Consider the following 15,872-nt stretch of genomic DNA (forward strand, 5'->3'; position numbering starts at 1 on the left):
TGTCTCCCCACGGCGCCTTTAATTGCTGCTGCTCAATCGCGGCTCTCCTGGCCTCAGCTGGCTCTGCTCCTGAAGGTGTCACGGAAACCGAGCATATCTTTGTTTTACTATGAGAAGAGGTTCACAGTAAAACGATGACGAGAGCAGCACCTCAGCGCTAGCCAGTTTCGAAGTGCACTCAGCTGCTGCATCGATGTGAAACCGGCTAGGCTTAGCGACGACTAGGACAGCCAGGGGGTAGCGCGTAGTTCATTGCCCGGCGCGCCCGCGGGCGGCGTCGTTCCCGAAAGCTCGCCTGGCTCACTCCGGCTGGCTCACTGATTGGCTCAACAGCTTGCGACCTTCACTCGGAAGGCTGGAAAATCGAGAAGCGAGCGACTGGCGCTGCGACTGAGCGATACTTTATGCCCACGTTTGCAGTACTGGTGAACAACCTTTAACGCCCATATGCTTGGGTTATCGGCTGCGTTGCGGCGAGTCTTAGTTAAGATCGTCCGCGACGCCATCGTCACCGTCCGTGAAATACCGGCTGAGAACTTCAATTCCAGTACGTGCCGAAACAGCTCGTATTTATCGTAACGATACGAACTCGAAAACACGGCTGCTTCGATGCGCTAGTGGGCTCTTGCTTGTTAAACTACACGCGATCAGGGTGCGGCGAGTGCTAGCCGCTGTTGCATAGCATATTAGCTAAAGTGAGACGCAAGTATCGACGTAGTTACGTAACGCAGTTGATATCTAAGCAATCCGCTTGTACTGGTCACCGATTAGCTGTTAAGTTTCATGATCTCCGGTGAGCGTGCCAGTGTCGCGCAAATTAATGCATCGCAGCTACTCTCCATCGTGCCAATTGCGTTCAACTTATCCACGATATTCGCCAGCTTGAGATACGGTGCTTTTCTTCGCTGTTTTTGTCGCAACTTAGTGATTTTATCTGGCATGAAACGAAATTGCATTCTGTCAACACCGTCGTCTGCTCCGTCGTCTGCTAGAGCATCCGGGTCACTTCAGGGGATCACAGGATCGCAGCTTCTACAAACGACATGCCAGAAAAAGTAACTGAAAGCGCTTTAGTATTCTTAAATAATCAAAAAAATAATTTAAAATAAATGCAGTGTCTTTGTTGTGAAGATAATATAAATATTCATGGTTTAAAAAACAAATTTTTTTGTTGGTTTCAATTTTTCACCGACACGGAAGCGCAGCCGTCGGCGCCATTGCAGCGCAACCGACGCGTCATGTTTTGTATTATTTGCCTCTTTGAAGCATTGCTTGAGTACTTGTACGGCGGACACGTGTGAAGAACTCATTCAATGGGAAGGTGAGCAGTAGTGTGTTTTGGAAGCCAACGACCAGGATTTCGGCCTGTCAACATTGGCGAGTTTCAACGGGTAAGCCATGAAGAAAGACAGTGCTGGGACGTCTTGTCATCTCTAAAGGGAACGAAGACTCCTGCGCCGTTTTACTAAGCCTGGATGAATCGCATGGCCGGTGAGTCCCGCGCAGCGTTTCTTTGCTAATGATCTGTATTCACACGCGCTATTTGTATGCGGCTATATAGGGATGTGAGTGGAGGCAATCCGCCTGCGGTTGCCGCAGCTATAATACGGCGCCAAAAAAGCAGGGCCTATATCCTGCATGACAAGTGTTGTTCTCATTGTCTTTATGTGCATTTAGTATTCGCGTGCCGTGATAAATAAAAATGGCACCAGATATCACAACAGAGTTCGCTTGCTAGCGCTTCGACACTCGGTGAAAAAACATGGATTTGCACTGCGTAGAAGACGGTGAGCGAGAAGTGCCGCGCGGCGGAGCGCTCGCGCTAGGCTAGCTGCGATCAGACACCGCACTATTTTGCTCAGGGTTAGTACTCATCGGATTAGTGCTTGTGCCTTAATATGCGTCATACTAAATTCTGAGACAGTGATCGCATGCGAAAGGCTAGTTCAAATTCATCGCCTTGTCATTTGTAAACTTGTCTGTGTTTCCCCAGTGGAACAGGATTTGAGGCAGTGTTATGTCAAAGTTAGATCAATCTTGCGTCTCCTGAGCTGTAAACGTTGATGCTTCCTCTCCTTCTGAGCACTGCGAGCTGTCGGGGATGCAACTGCACCAATATTTTCGATTTCTACCTTTTGCTATATCCCTCGCTTTTGCGGCCCGCATTCAAGTCGTTCGCCATTGTCGACGTTTTTCTTTGTTACTTATTTTCGCTTTGTTATTTATTCTTGGTTGCGTGCCATCAGCTGTGGTGCCGGCGATTCTTCGAGCTCGGAACTCTTCCCAGGCACGGGATCCTACCCACAGACCTCCCTTCGGCGCACTCACGAGTGTTCTTTGGTATTTTTTTGTTTCTCTTGCCCTTACTTGCAATGTCAGTCGACAAATTTGTGCAGCTTTTAATTGTATGCAGATTTGTTAAATGCGCTAGCAATTTTTCTATGATGCTAAGCTGTGCTGTGAGATATCAAGCTTCTTGCTAGTGAAGGCATGCTTTTTCCCATTCTCTCTTCTCATTTAACCAAGGCAGACTGGTTGCAACTTTCAATTTAATACCTAGACATTGGTGCAAGGCAGCATGATAGGAATTAATGAAAACCTGCACATCTTATATTTCAGCCAGCTCATCTTTCAGTGTGGTTACAACAGTTATTGTGACTCTTCTCAAAGAATGTATATGGGTGCATTACATAAAATCTGTTCATTTGTTTTGTCATGGGCTAGCTCATTGTTTTTTTATTTACTTATATTACGTCTAAGTTTAGTTTTTAAAGCAGTAGACGATTTCCTCTCTTGTCATTCATGACATATCTACAGCCACTGACAGCTGTTGCTCTGGATGTATTTATTTGCAGTTGCCAGCGACTAGCATCTATTGGGCCATGCGTGCTTCCTGCCTTCGGCTGTGTCATCCCTCCTGATCTGTTCATGGTAGTTATTCTTTTTCAGTGATGCATATCTTAGCTGCCTATTTAGAAAAATATTTTCCATATAGGCTTGCAGCTAGGTTTAGAAATGCACGAAACTCTACATACACTTCACAGCAGTACCTCAGCTTATAATTACCGGAACTGTAGACTTGTACAAAATATAGTCGCTGATGTAGCTCTTGACGCAGCTGCTGTTAACATAAACGTGCTTTGACATTGCACACCTGTTGCCTGGTATGCATATGTGTCCTAGAAAAGGACCTATATGTTCATTTATTCCTTTCAAAACATTGTGCTTTACAATGATGGTTTACCAGTATTTCTGATGCAGAGACCAAATTGTCAGTCAGTAATGTATCATTGCACGATGACACCAATAATTGTATGGCATAGCATCCTTGCAATGCACTGGGCAAGCTGCTATCAGCACAGATTTATTGCTGGTTTATTGCCATAGCATATGGTTATACTGCACAGTTTGTTCCTCTACCTTCTTAAAGCTGTATACTTGAAAAATTTAAAATTAGTTGAAGGAAAATTCAAGGAAATGTAACAGTAACTGTCTCACATTTTGGTGGACACTTGAACCGTGATATAAGGGAGGGATATAGAAGGGAAGTAATGAAGAGCTGATGCCCATGTTAGATGCCCCTCTTTAGTTAAACATACCTCGCAATTAACACATTTGGTGCAAAACAAACCTGGGACTTGCACGCTCACAAGCACCCTCATGTCAGTAAAACAAAGTGCCAATGTTGCCGTACTTTAGAGCTTTGCTCTTAAAAGCGCAGCTGACTGCTGCTCAAAGTTGAGAGCAAAAATATGTCTACTTTTCCTCATGTGCAGTCTGCGGTGCTGGTGCCATTTCCAATGGTGATGGACATTGAGTTGCATGATGCGCAGTTCGTTCCTGGAGTTAGTGATTTTGTCTGTCGTGTGAATGTGCTGTTAAAATTAGTGCAGAACAATGGTTCTCTACTTCATTTTAGGTAAGTGTGTCCTGTGCCACATGCTACCACCCTTTTTCCTCAAATTTCCTAATCTCATTTAGCCATCTGATTGCCACCCATTCATGCATTCACCTACTCTTGGAATCCTCCCAGTGTTTTAGTGTGGTATTGCTTATATCTTCTCTGCATTACACATGCATTGCACTTCCTCTTTTTTTGATTTAGTCAAGATATCTCTGTTCCTGTTTCTTGCATAAGCATAAGAGCCGACTCAAGTGCATCATCTGGGCTTGTGATGCAATGTGTAGGGCCCTTCGTTTTGAGTAAAACCTGGTTTCTCCCTACTGTTTCACCATTAAAGATTCTTAAAGATTAGGTTCAATGCAATTTCTGTGCAAATGTGCCTGTAAGAAAGTGTGGTTTGAAGGTGCACAAAGCCGAAGAACTTCTGGAGTGTAGTGGATGTCACAATTCTTCTGACAGATTTTTTAAACAATTTTGGTTATTTTATTTCCCTTTTAATGTTTATTGTTTGTCGGTGGCTTATAATTTTTGGATAAACTGAAAACTACATGTACTGACTGGTATTTCATTCCAATAATTATACCCATTATTATGAAGCTGTGTTGGAAGGTAGGTGTGCATTTAGTATGCGTGCTTTGAATTTCAGTGATTGTTTCTGCAATGCAAAATGGAGGACAGGCCTCTGCTGTGCGAGTTTTTTGCAATGGAGTGAAAGTAGCTGGAGCAGCATTTGCTACTGTGTCACCCATCCAAAAGTTCTCCCACAGACCACTGAGCTTCTGAATACCTATGGCTTAAAGCTCGAAGCTCTGATTGCCCTTTCCGAGGTTTTCTGCATTAACGAGTGCAAGCCCAAGGGCTCATAGCTAACAAGCATTTGAAACCATAGAGTAGTAGTGCTGGGGCCGTGCAGCAAGTCAGTGTGAAATAGGTCGGGTTAAACGTTGTTTACTGTAGAAAGCTAGTGTGAAAAACTAGTTGCGCTCACAGAAACCGCTGTTTTTTCTTATTCGGTCATTGAAACAAAGCAATGCATGTAAAATTTGATATCTCACTGATCCCTCAATTTTTTTCTAGCTAAAAACCAAGAGTTGCATGGAAGTTGTGCAAGCCACCAAGTTGCGTATCATTTTTGCCAGGGACCTGGAACAGGCTGGGAAATTAGTGGATGGCCAGTGGTATTCACTCAGTAAGGCAAGCTTTTTCTGTAAGTACAGTTTTTGGCATGGCATTGCTTAGGAACGCATGCACTAATCTGACTACTCTATGCTCGCCCATGCTTCAAGAATAACGAAGTACATGAAAAAAATTGATTGCCGAAAAAAAATTGCTGCTTTTGTTATGTTTTTTCTGGAAAGTATTTGCCATTTAAAGGGCTGTGAAAACCATAAAAATTATGTGCTTGTAGTGGCTTTTTTTTCAAATTTCTTCCACGTCTATGTTGGCCTGACCTTGTAGCTTGTCTGCATGAGATTGGCTGCTACCTACAGTTCGCTTTTTTGTTGCTCCTTTATTGCCTGTCACAATCTTCACTTTGCGTGGCAGTGTCATGCAATATGGGAAGTAATCTGATCTTATTTCTGCATTGGCCTGAAGTGCAAGCTTTTGCATGTGGGGCAGCTTTATGGTGTCCTTTTGTTTGCTGTAACTGCAGTTTGGCCATGAGGGTTAGAGGTTTAGTCCTTTATTTTGATGCAGTGTCATATACTTCATGCATAAATTAATGAAGCAAGCACTATATTTTGTAATAAATGAACATTCATCGCTGTGGCCATTATAAGTGCACTTGACTCTAAAATGGCTGTCTTCCGGCATTCAGTATTACATCTCAAAACTAGCCGGAAGACACAAAGCAGGAGAAGAGATGAGCACAAGATGAGGCTGGTCTAACAACTGAAATTTTATTGAAGGAAAGTGGCAAAAGACCTGCAAAGAGATTCAAGCACGCAAAACCCAAAAGCAGTGAAAGGGCAAAAACAATCGAAAGGCACTGACGTACTAGTAAACCATCTAAAAAACTAATTCCGTACAGTGAACGTTCACCGACGGTGTAGCCAGGCACTTGTTTTTAGCCTTACTGATGTAGTAAGCCTTGACTATATCAGAACCGATTTATCACTTCCCTAAACCACTAATCTGCCGCAGAAATCAGGCGTGCAAAGAGAAAGGTCGTCCTCCGTTTGCATTCACGAGATTGAATGTGCAGTGTCAGGTGAAAATTCGTATCCCGCTCTATACAGTGAAAGTGCTCTCAGCCAGGCGCACATTCAGATATCTGCTTGTCTGCCCGTAGTAGTTTCAGCTACGAGGCAGTGGAATGCAAAAAACCCGTTTACTTTTGCAAGTGGTGAACATTTTTTATCTGCCACTGTACATAGCGGACGATTACCCGTAGTTGTATCAAGCCTAGTTTGAACGAAGAAGCATAGGGCTCCTAGCTTACTTTTAGCGGTCAAGACAACAGCAACATCATACTTTGGTGCAACTTTCTTGGAACGGTGAGAAATGGCGTGGAGGTAAGGTATAGAGCCCGTCTTTTTGTGCTGCTAAACTACGTCAGCATCATGTGAATGGTGTTCAGTTCCCTCGAGAGAGTAAAAACACACTCTGACAGGTGCGCGAGATGGGCAAGTGGGAACCCAGGTGCCATTGGCTTGGAAACCTGCTCCGAGAATGCATTCTAAACACTGTGATGGCATGACTTCCATAAAGCGGTCGTGATGCATGCGATTGCCAACCTGTCCTTCACCAGCCTCGAGTGGTTCAACTCGTAGCTAAGAGGCTTCCTGATCTTGGGCTGTGGCGACAACATATGTGGTCGTCCGCAAAGCGCAGGTCTAAGTCAAGAAGCTACAAACGGTTTTGCTTAGTGAAATTCAGACATAAAAGATAGGCTTTGACCACATGCCTAAAGGTTTCTAAAACGTCTTGTGCCAATTATCTGAGCCCTCCTTGTGCAAAAAAATTAGGTAGCTATCAACATAACGAAATGCTACTATGCCGAGGTCTTCCAAACAGGGCTTTGATGCGGTATCGACTGGACAGAAGAATGTCGCGGAGGAACAGTGCAACCTGGGACCCTCTGCATATGCCTGATTTCTGATGTAAATACCGCCTTGCCAACTCACAAAAGTGGAGTTCTGTGGAGTTCTAGTTTCTTGTGGACAGCAACCTGGGCAGGTGCTCTACAGTGAGCATCGACATGGAGGGCCTGCACTATTCATTGTCACATGATAGACCTCTGAGGCATGTGCAAACTGCATCAGGGTGAACAGTGAACATGCTTTTACAGATGATTGCGTGATTTCGGGTGCTGGCTTCATGGGGCTGTTCTCCTTTTACTGCAAATCTGCATTTGTCAGTTGGCAGGGCGGTATTTACACGCAGGTCGTACCTTTGCTCAGCAACATTTTTTTGTCTAAAGTCGATAAGGCATTAGAGCCCTGTTTGGAAGACCTTGGAATAGTAGTATTTCGCTATGTTCATGACTATCTAATTTTTCTGAACATAGAAGGGTCAGGTAAGTTGGCACAAGATGTTTTAGGATTCTTTAAGGCATGCGGTCAAGGCCTGCCTTTTACACCAGAATTGTCTAAGCAGAACCGTTAGCAGTTTCTTGATGCAGACCTGCGCTTTGTGGACGAATATGTTTGTCGGGGCTACAGCTAAAGATCGGGGAAGGCTTTTTTTATCTGCGATTCGGACCACTCGTTGCTGGGGAAGGCTGGTGAAGAGGTGTATTTGTCGCTGGTTAAGGTCAGTAAAGATGGAAACACTTGATGGGTGTGCAATCTATGCATGACATGAGCTTTACATAAGTCATGCCATCACTGCTGAGGACGCAGTCTTGTAGCAGGTTTCCAAGCAGCTGGGTTCCCACTTGCCCATCTCAACAACCTGTCATAGTATGTTTTCACTCGCTCGAGGGTAAGCAGCACATACTCCGATGATGCTGACACACCTTACCTCCACAGTATTTCACAGTCTCAAGAAAGTCGCGGGAAAGCGTAATGCTGCGTTTGTCTTAACAGCGAAGTGCAAGACAGGAGGCCTTTGCGCCGCCATTAAAAAGGCTTGATAAAACTGGGTACTTGTCCACAATGGACAGTGTCACAAAAAAAGGTTCACCACTTGCAAAAGTAATCGAGTTTTTTGCGTTCCACTGCCTTATGGCTGCAACTAATATGGGCAGACAGGCAGATATTTTAATTTGCACTTGACTGAGCACTTTCACTCTATAGGGGGAAGGCAAATTCTAATCTGGCACTGTATGCTCAATCTTGTGAATGCAAATCTGAGGATGACATGTCTCTTTGCACGCCTAATTTCCACGACACATCAGTGGTTTATGGAAGGGATAAATCTGTCGGTAGATAGTTGAGGCTTACTACATCGGTAAGGCTAAGGACACGTGTGGCTAAGCCATCGGAAAACCTTCACCGTAAGGAATTTGCTTTTTTAGATGATTCATTAGTATGCCAGTGACCTTTAATTGCACTTCGCCCTTTCACTGCTTTGGGTTATTGTGCGCTTGTATCTCATCGCGGGTCTCCTTTTGCGGCTTTCCTTCAATGATGCCGCCGCAGTGGCTCACTGGTTATGGCGCTCGGCTGCTGTCCCAAAAGACGCAGGTTCGATCCTGGCCGCACCAGTCAGATTTCAATGGAGGCGAAATTTTAGAGGCCCGTGTACTGTGCGTTTTTAGTGCACGCTAATGAACCCCAGGTGGTCGAAATTTCTGGAGCCCTCCACTACGGCGTCCCTCATAGCCCGAGTCGCTTTGGGACGTTAAAACCTCACAAATCAAATAATCAAAATCTTCAATTAAATTTTTGTCAGTCCCGCCTCTTGAGCTCATGTCTTCTGGTGTGTTCTGGCTGGTTTTAAGGTGAGTCAGTACCAACTCGGCCAGTCATAAGGCTTGTTCAGTATTACAACATTTTTAATAAAGTGAGAAGTTTACTAGGCTATGTTTCCGGGGATCGTGTCCGTTAGCAGTTGTGGGCAACTCGGAAGAGATAGCGTCATACGATTGGTTGTGTAATTGACAGAGGATGATGTGAGGATGCTGCTCGAAAAGAAAATTTCATAGTTGGGTAATTATTTACAGCCAAAAATGTCCAAAAAGTGGCTGGGCCAGAGAAAAATTGCCGCGAAATTTGAAAACGCTGAAAGTAGGTGGAGCTACAGCGTAGTGCCAAGTTTGAAAAACTGGAAGTATGGACAAAGCCAAAGCTTGGCGCCAAGCTTGAAAATTCGAAATGAGCAATCACGTGACCAGTGATAAGTGTCCTATACTTAACCAGGAGATGGGAAAAAGAATGATAAATTAGAGGCAATTAGGTAATTATTGAGTAGGAAAGGCAATGAACGCGTGATTAGACTGGGCGGGTATTCAGTGAGTGGGCAGGAACGATCCGTGGAGGGAAATTTGAAAACTCGAAATCGTTGCTGGGATGAAATGAGGGTAAAATGAGAGTTAATTGATAACCAATCAAGTCAACGAGAAAACAACCATGGCGCCAAATTTCAAAGGCGACCAGTGTCGAGGAAGCATCAACGCTTTCACATTTTTTTTGCGCAGGTAGCAGCGGTGATCTCTATTTTTTGTTTTTTTTTCAGCCAAGACAAAAACCATTTTTCTTGGCTCATGGGCGATGCATCTAGGAACCTGCGGCCAGGACAACGCTGGACAGCATACATCAGCAAGCTCGAAAAAAAAGCACGAAACAGTAAATAAATATTGATCATTTTCGTTTCAATTCTAGTGGTTTTGTGCACGAATTACTCTGGAATGCACAAAGCTTGTGTTAATTGACAGGCAACCATTAACAAGCTGTGCATTTTTGTGCATAGCCTACTCCAGAACACAAATCCTGTGTTAATTGACAGGTGAGAGTAACGACTGTTCCACAGTGTACGAGCACTACACAAGACACACTACAGAAGACAAGGCAAACTACAGAAGACAAGACAGACTACAGAAGACAAGACAGACTACAGAATTCAAGGCAGACTACAAAAGAGAGGACAAACTACAGAAGACAGACTATAAAAGACAAGACAGACTACAGAAGACAGGACTACAAAAGACAAGACAGACTACAGAAGACAAGACAGACTACATAAGACATGCCCAAAATACGACAAGACTACAGACTACAGAAATTTTCTGTCTTAGAATCCTGTAGTGCGTTTTGACTGGGACATTATCAATGAAAACCCTGTCAGTGTTGCACTACCTCCTAGAAACTTTCCGTGCTATGCGATGCTGGCACTCAACTTGTCACTTGCTTGACTAATGTCAATGTGAAAGGTACCCCTTTTAATATTTAGTTCCACCATGGAATCCTGACAATGTACGAATGGGCTGCTAACTACTTATGCATCAGATAAAATGTTCTAGACTAACTGATCGCCTGTGCACTGCCACAGTATGGCATTGGTTCTGTGGAAACTGCTAATAGCAAAGTACTTATAACATTGTCTAGTTCCAAGATGTCGTATGGGTGAACAGTCTTGTGGATGCATGATGAGCAGCCGCTGGAGAATCTGGTATAGCACATTCACTGAGCCTCATCTTTTATTAGTAATTACTGTAGTATATAATCCTGCATTAAATTGGTGTACAAAAGTAGGCCCATTAAGGACATTGTTCTTTTTTTGTGAACAGTAAAAAGTTTTCGGGACTCATTGGTATGTTGATGCCTGTCAGGTGGAAAAATACACTGAATGCAGAAAATATAGAATTTAAATTTAAAGTTTTACCACCTCCTGATCCAAATTTGTGATGTTTACAATAAAAAAGATCCCATGGTCACCATCTTCAAGTTTCAGTGTAACATAGCATGTGAAATATGTGCTAAAAATTGGTTAGTACTGCTCTCAGCTGTGTAATTAGCAGCAGTGGTACCTGTATTTTTATTTGTGGCTATTTTTAGCTTACAAAGGTTGTTTTCAGTGGGATGAATTTTTTTGGGATAAGCATGCATTACTTATTCAAACAGCCTAAGAGTAGTTTTCTATAGGTAAAGTGATGCCATTACAGGAAACTGGAATTATTCTTTTACAGGCTTAGTAGAGCAGATACATATAATATAGATGATATGCGACTCTAGCTTAATATTCTTGTTCGAAATAAAAGGTATGATACACAGGTTATAACATAAAAGTACATGTTTGCGAGCAGCAAATTTTATTTACTGATTTTTGCTCATTATTAATCAGGATTTACAGAAATTTATTGTCATGTTTACAAAGATGTGCCAATGATTGGGAAACTGCAAATAGCTGGTCAAATGTGTTTTATTCGGTATACTTAAGGAAAAAGTGTAGTGCACATTCGAATGGAATAATGCTTTCAAGTTTTCGAGGTAGACTTAATTTTCCGTAATTTTGAATAGAGCATGCTGTAGTTTTTCTTTTTCTTTTTCTTTCTCAGAAAACTCCATTTGGTGAGTCGCCAGCAACACTGTCCTCTTCAATTTGGTTTGTACAGGTTCCACGCCTTTACAGATTTGCACAAATTTCGTGCCTACTTTTGTGGTTGATGCAAATACACTTAATGTGTTTTTGCTGCTCTCTTCTCTATGTTATTACAAGGTTTGACCACATAGCTCAGAATTCATGTTTTGCACGTTCATGTTTGGCACAGTTTGTAATTAACTGTCTGATTACAGCTGCCCTGGAGCGGAGGGTGCCTGATGCAGATTCCAAGCTTTTTGTGTGGCACCAGGGACCGGGATGATGGCCGGAAGGCCAGGATGAACTTGACGCGGGCACTCCATCCTGACCACTGATAGAGCTGTTGTGAAATAATGCAATAAAACATGCAACAAAACTACTTTTGAATTTGATATATAGTTCAGCTTTGCACTGCCATGCCAGAGTCTGACTCTGGCCATGTTAATGCTGAGAAGCTTAAGACATTAGTGCATCTGCATAAGATGTTGCTGTGAATACATCGAATTTTCTATAATTTGACCTGTTTATGCATGAATAATGTGTGTGCAGCCAGTATCTTGTAGAGCGGAAAAGAGTTGCCCACATGACCCAAACTGGGCTTCATCAGGGCAGCCCAGTTTGGTTGCCCTTATAAAGGCCGGTCTGGGCCAAATTGGGCAGCCCACTTGTGCCCAGACTGGGCTTCATCTGGGCAACCAAAGAGGGCCGCCCACTTTGGGCCGAACTGGGCTGCCTAAGGGCATGAGAGTGGGCTGCCCACTCGGGCCCAACAAGGGCCCCTCCAGGGCATTGAAAGTGGGCTGCCCACTCAGGCCCAACAAGGGCCCCACCAATGCATTGAAACTGGGCTGCCCACTCGGGCCCAACAAGGGCCCCACCAGGGCATTGAAAGTGGGCTGCCTACTCGGGCCCAACAAGGGCCCCACCAGGGCATTGAAAGTGGGCTGCCCACTTGGGCCCAACAAGGGCCCCACCAGGGCATTGAAATAGGCTGCCCATGTTGGGCCAGATGTTTTTTTGGGGGGGCAAGCGAAATGGGCTGCCGAAGCTGGTTCTCGTCTGGCTCCTTTAGGGCATCCCAAGTGGGCTGCCCATTTGGGCCCCTCCTGGGCACGAGTTGCAAATCCCACATGGGCCCATATGGGCTGCCCACTTGGGGCCGACAAGGGGCCCCAATTCGAAGCCCACTTTGTGCTACTTGGGAAGCTCCGGCTCAAGGTTCGCCACCTGCTGCGCCTGAGCCGCCACCGCGTAGGACAGCCGCTTCGTGCAATCAGCAGTGGCGTGCTTCCAGCCGCAGCTCTGACAGGCCGCAGTGCTGACCTCAGTGACATGGCCCAAGACTGCACACCGTTCGCAACTCGGAGTTTTGCATCCCGCCGCCACGTGGCCCGCCTGTTGCACCAAGCGCAGACTTACTGCACCCTGCGGTACTGTAGCGCTACCTTGCGGTCCTGGATGGACATAAAATTGGGCACCAGTTCCCGCATCTCGAGCCATGCCACCTGCATGCCGGTAAACTTGCGCGAGTTGTCCCTGAAGCCATGTGCTGGATCCCGCGCGCCTTGCCGAAGGGGGCTGACGTCGCGACCACGACTTTGTCCGGCACGAAAGGTGGCGACAAACACAACTGGCGGCCCCACTGGATCGACAGGAACACGTGGGTTTTTCAGGTTTACGGCGCCGGACATTGACAATAGATAACTTGGGGGCGTGTGCCTGGGATCGCACGCACATACTTGCAGCCGCCAAAGTGCAGGAGGTACAGCACGCCGTCGGACCAGTGATTTCCTCGACGGCGTTGATGACGACGTCGTGGTGACTTGGAGCGCCCTCAGGCGCTGCTAGGTAAAAACAGTGTGCTTTGGAAGGCGTTAGAGGGGCTGAAATTGGCGCACGGGTGTCCATCGCTGGCTGGTTCCTGGACCCGACGGCAAAAGACGCGGGCACTGGACGAGCTGGACGACGGGCAGAGCGACGCCTTCTTCTGGTTGCGGGAGACGAGTGGCAGTATGACGGTAATTGCCTCAGTGAGGCTCAAATTCGGTGAAGGTGTAGAGGAAATCCCAGCGACCGCGTCACTGGCTGGCTTCAATGTGTTGGCAACACTCCCGACTACATTCGCACTCAAATTTTGAACAACCTTTTGTCGTACAACGTTCCGGGTGGTGCCAGAATTTTTCTTTGCATATAGCTTGCATGCTTTTTTTCAGATTGGAGGCTAGCTTGCGACAGCTAGGAGTTTGAACCGCTCACATATGAACCGTCAATTGGATTCTTTCTGTAACTTCACCTCTTCCATTAAGGCGTGGCTGCGGTGTCCACCGAGATGGCGAGATGTGAGCTACTGCGCTCTTTACTTTCCTGAAAAACCAATTTTTTCATTAAAATTGCAATGGTACTGGAAATGACGAAGTGTAATATGCCTTAATTGGAATATCGAACTGGTGTATTATGTCGTAACAAAAACGACGAACTGGTGTAGTATGTCATAGCGGAAATTGACAAAATACCACACTCCATGGTATGTGTCAGAAAAAAATCAAGGTCAATTCCTCCACGCATTCTCCCACCTAAACAAACCTGAATGACCACAGAATTGTTCCTTCCTTCGCTACCCCACCTCCGCTAGCAGATCCGAATGCAGACAACGAAATGGACCAAACAACGTCATGCCGCCTACCTAACGGTTCTGGCTGACGCACTCTCTATACATGCCCTTCGCCCGGAGGAATTCACACATTTGGCTATCCTTCAGAGAATTCAAAAATGCACCCTCCTTACTCCTTTCCTGTTGTACCGCGTTCACGGGCGGAAACGACATTACCTGTACCTAGTAGCGGCTCCATTCGCGACTCCCATCCTGATCTCGGCTGCCCGTTCTAGGATTGCCTTTCTATGTACAACTTAGGCTTCACGCCCTGGCCACCATTAAGCTTCGTGCTCTGGCCACAATGACCTTCTCTTCGTACCTGTGGCGGCATGGTTATCCGCTCCCCAGATCATGCCATCGAGCTCTAACAGGTACTCATAACATTATCTTAATCCATTAGAAAGGTTTGGTTTGGTTTATGGCAATTTAACGTCCCAAAGCGACTCAGGCTCTGAGAGACGCCGTAGTGAAGGGCTCCGGGAATTTCGACCACCTGGGGTTCTTCAACGTGCGCTGACATCGCACAGTACATGGGCCTCTAGAATTTCGCCTCCATCGAAATTCAACCGCCGCGGCCGGGATCGAACCCGTGACTTTCGGGCCAGCAGCCGAGCGCCATAACCACTCAGCCACCGCGGCGGCTCCATAAGAAAGGTGGCATCAAGGACATGAAAAATTACATACCGAGCAGCTTACTGTCCATTGCCTTTAAGGTATTTACTAAGTTAATAGCTGATAGTCAGGAGAACCATTGACGTCAATCAACCAAGAAATCAGGTAGGCTTCAACAAAGTTCATATTGTATTCGCACTATCAATCAGGTGATAGAGAAAGGCACACACTATAACCAATACCTAAATATAGCCTTTAGAGTTTAAGAGAAAGCATTTCACTCCGTCTAAACTTAGCAGACATACAGGCATTGCCGAATCACGGCGTAAAAGTGCCAAAGTAGTGTTCAACAGTCACGGAAGGAAACAGCAGTTTACAATTTGTAGCCAGGGGTTGGAAGTGGTTTGCGAATACGTCTATATAGGGAAGCTACTCACCGCAGATCCGGATCACGTGAGCGAAATAACTAAACGATTAACAAGCGGGTAGGACGAATTTGGCAATTTCTCTCAGATCATAAATGGCAGTTTACCATTATCCCTCAAGAGGAAATTATATAACCGCTCTACATTACCGGTACTCGCCTGTGGGGCAGGAATGTAGAGGATAACAAAAAGCGTTCATCTCAAGTTAAGTACGACGCAGCGAGCTATGGAAAGGAAGCTGATAAATGTAATGTTAAGAGACAGGTTAAGAGAAGAGTGGGTCCGGTACAAACGCGGGTTAATGGCATCCTAGTCGAAATCACGAGGAAGATTTGGGCTTGGGAAGGGCATGTAACGCAAAGGGAAGATAACCATTGTCCTTAAGATTAACGGACGGCATTCCAAGAGAAGGCAAGCGTAGTAGGGGGCGACAGAAAATAGGTTAGCCGTTGAGATTAAGAAGTTACACGGGTTAGGTGGCCGCAGCTGCCAGAGGACATATATTTGTATTTTAAGGATTGAGGCATGAAAATGAATAAGAAAAATCCTCTCCCTCACCACTACTGTATCTCGAGTATAATCCCAATTGTAAAATAAAAGATGAGGACCTTGGACAATTGCGATTTTGCCACCCGAAGGTGGAAAGAAATCAGTGCGGGAAGAGCTACTAAAGCGACCCACAGCCAGAGGAACCAGCCCGGGGAGACTCCCTTGATCTCTCATAGGAAGTATCAGGTTGGGATGGGATATGACAATTATAGGTCGGGTTATGGGAATTAGGTAGGACTGGGGACAGCGAAACTTTTTCCGTATT

General features: G+C 45.4%; 1 protein-coding gene across 1 annotated transcript; it reads left to right on the forward strand.

The window, feature by feature from the left end:
* The first annotated feature begins 1,196 nt into the window (after positions 1 to 1,196).
* On the forward strand, positions 1,197 to 11,703 carry LOC144129272 (uncharacterized). The gene is made up of 6 exons (XM_077663288.1): positions 1,197 to 1,491; positions 2,247 to 2,340; positions 2,856 to 2,931; positions 4,982 to 5,111; positions 9,527 to 9,636; positions 11,584 to 11,703. The coding sequence occupies exons 1-6, from the start codon at positions 1,476 to 1,478 to the stop codon at positions 11,701 to 11,703; spliced, it is 546 nt and encodes a 181-aa protein (XP_077519414.1). The 5' UTR covers positions 1,197 to 1,475.
* The last annotated feature ends 4,169 nt before the right edge of the window (positions 11,704 to 15,872 follow it).

The sequence above is a fragment of the Amblyomma americanum genome, chromosome 1 (genome assembly GCF_052857255.1).
Source record: "Amblyomma americanum isolate KBUSLIRL-KWMA chromosome 1, ASM5285725v1, whole genome shotgun sequence".
In the NCBI taxonomy this organism is placed as follows: Eukaryota; Metazoa; Arthropoda; class Arachnida; order Ixodida; family Ixodidae; genus Amblyomma; species Amblyomma americanum.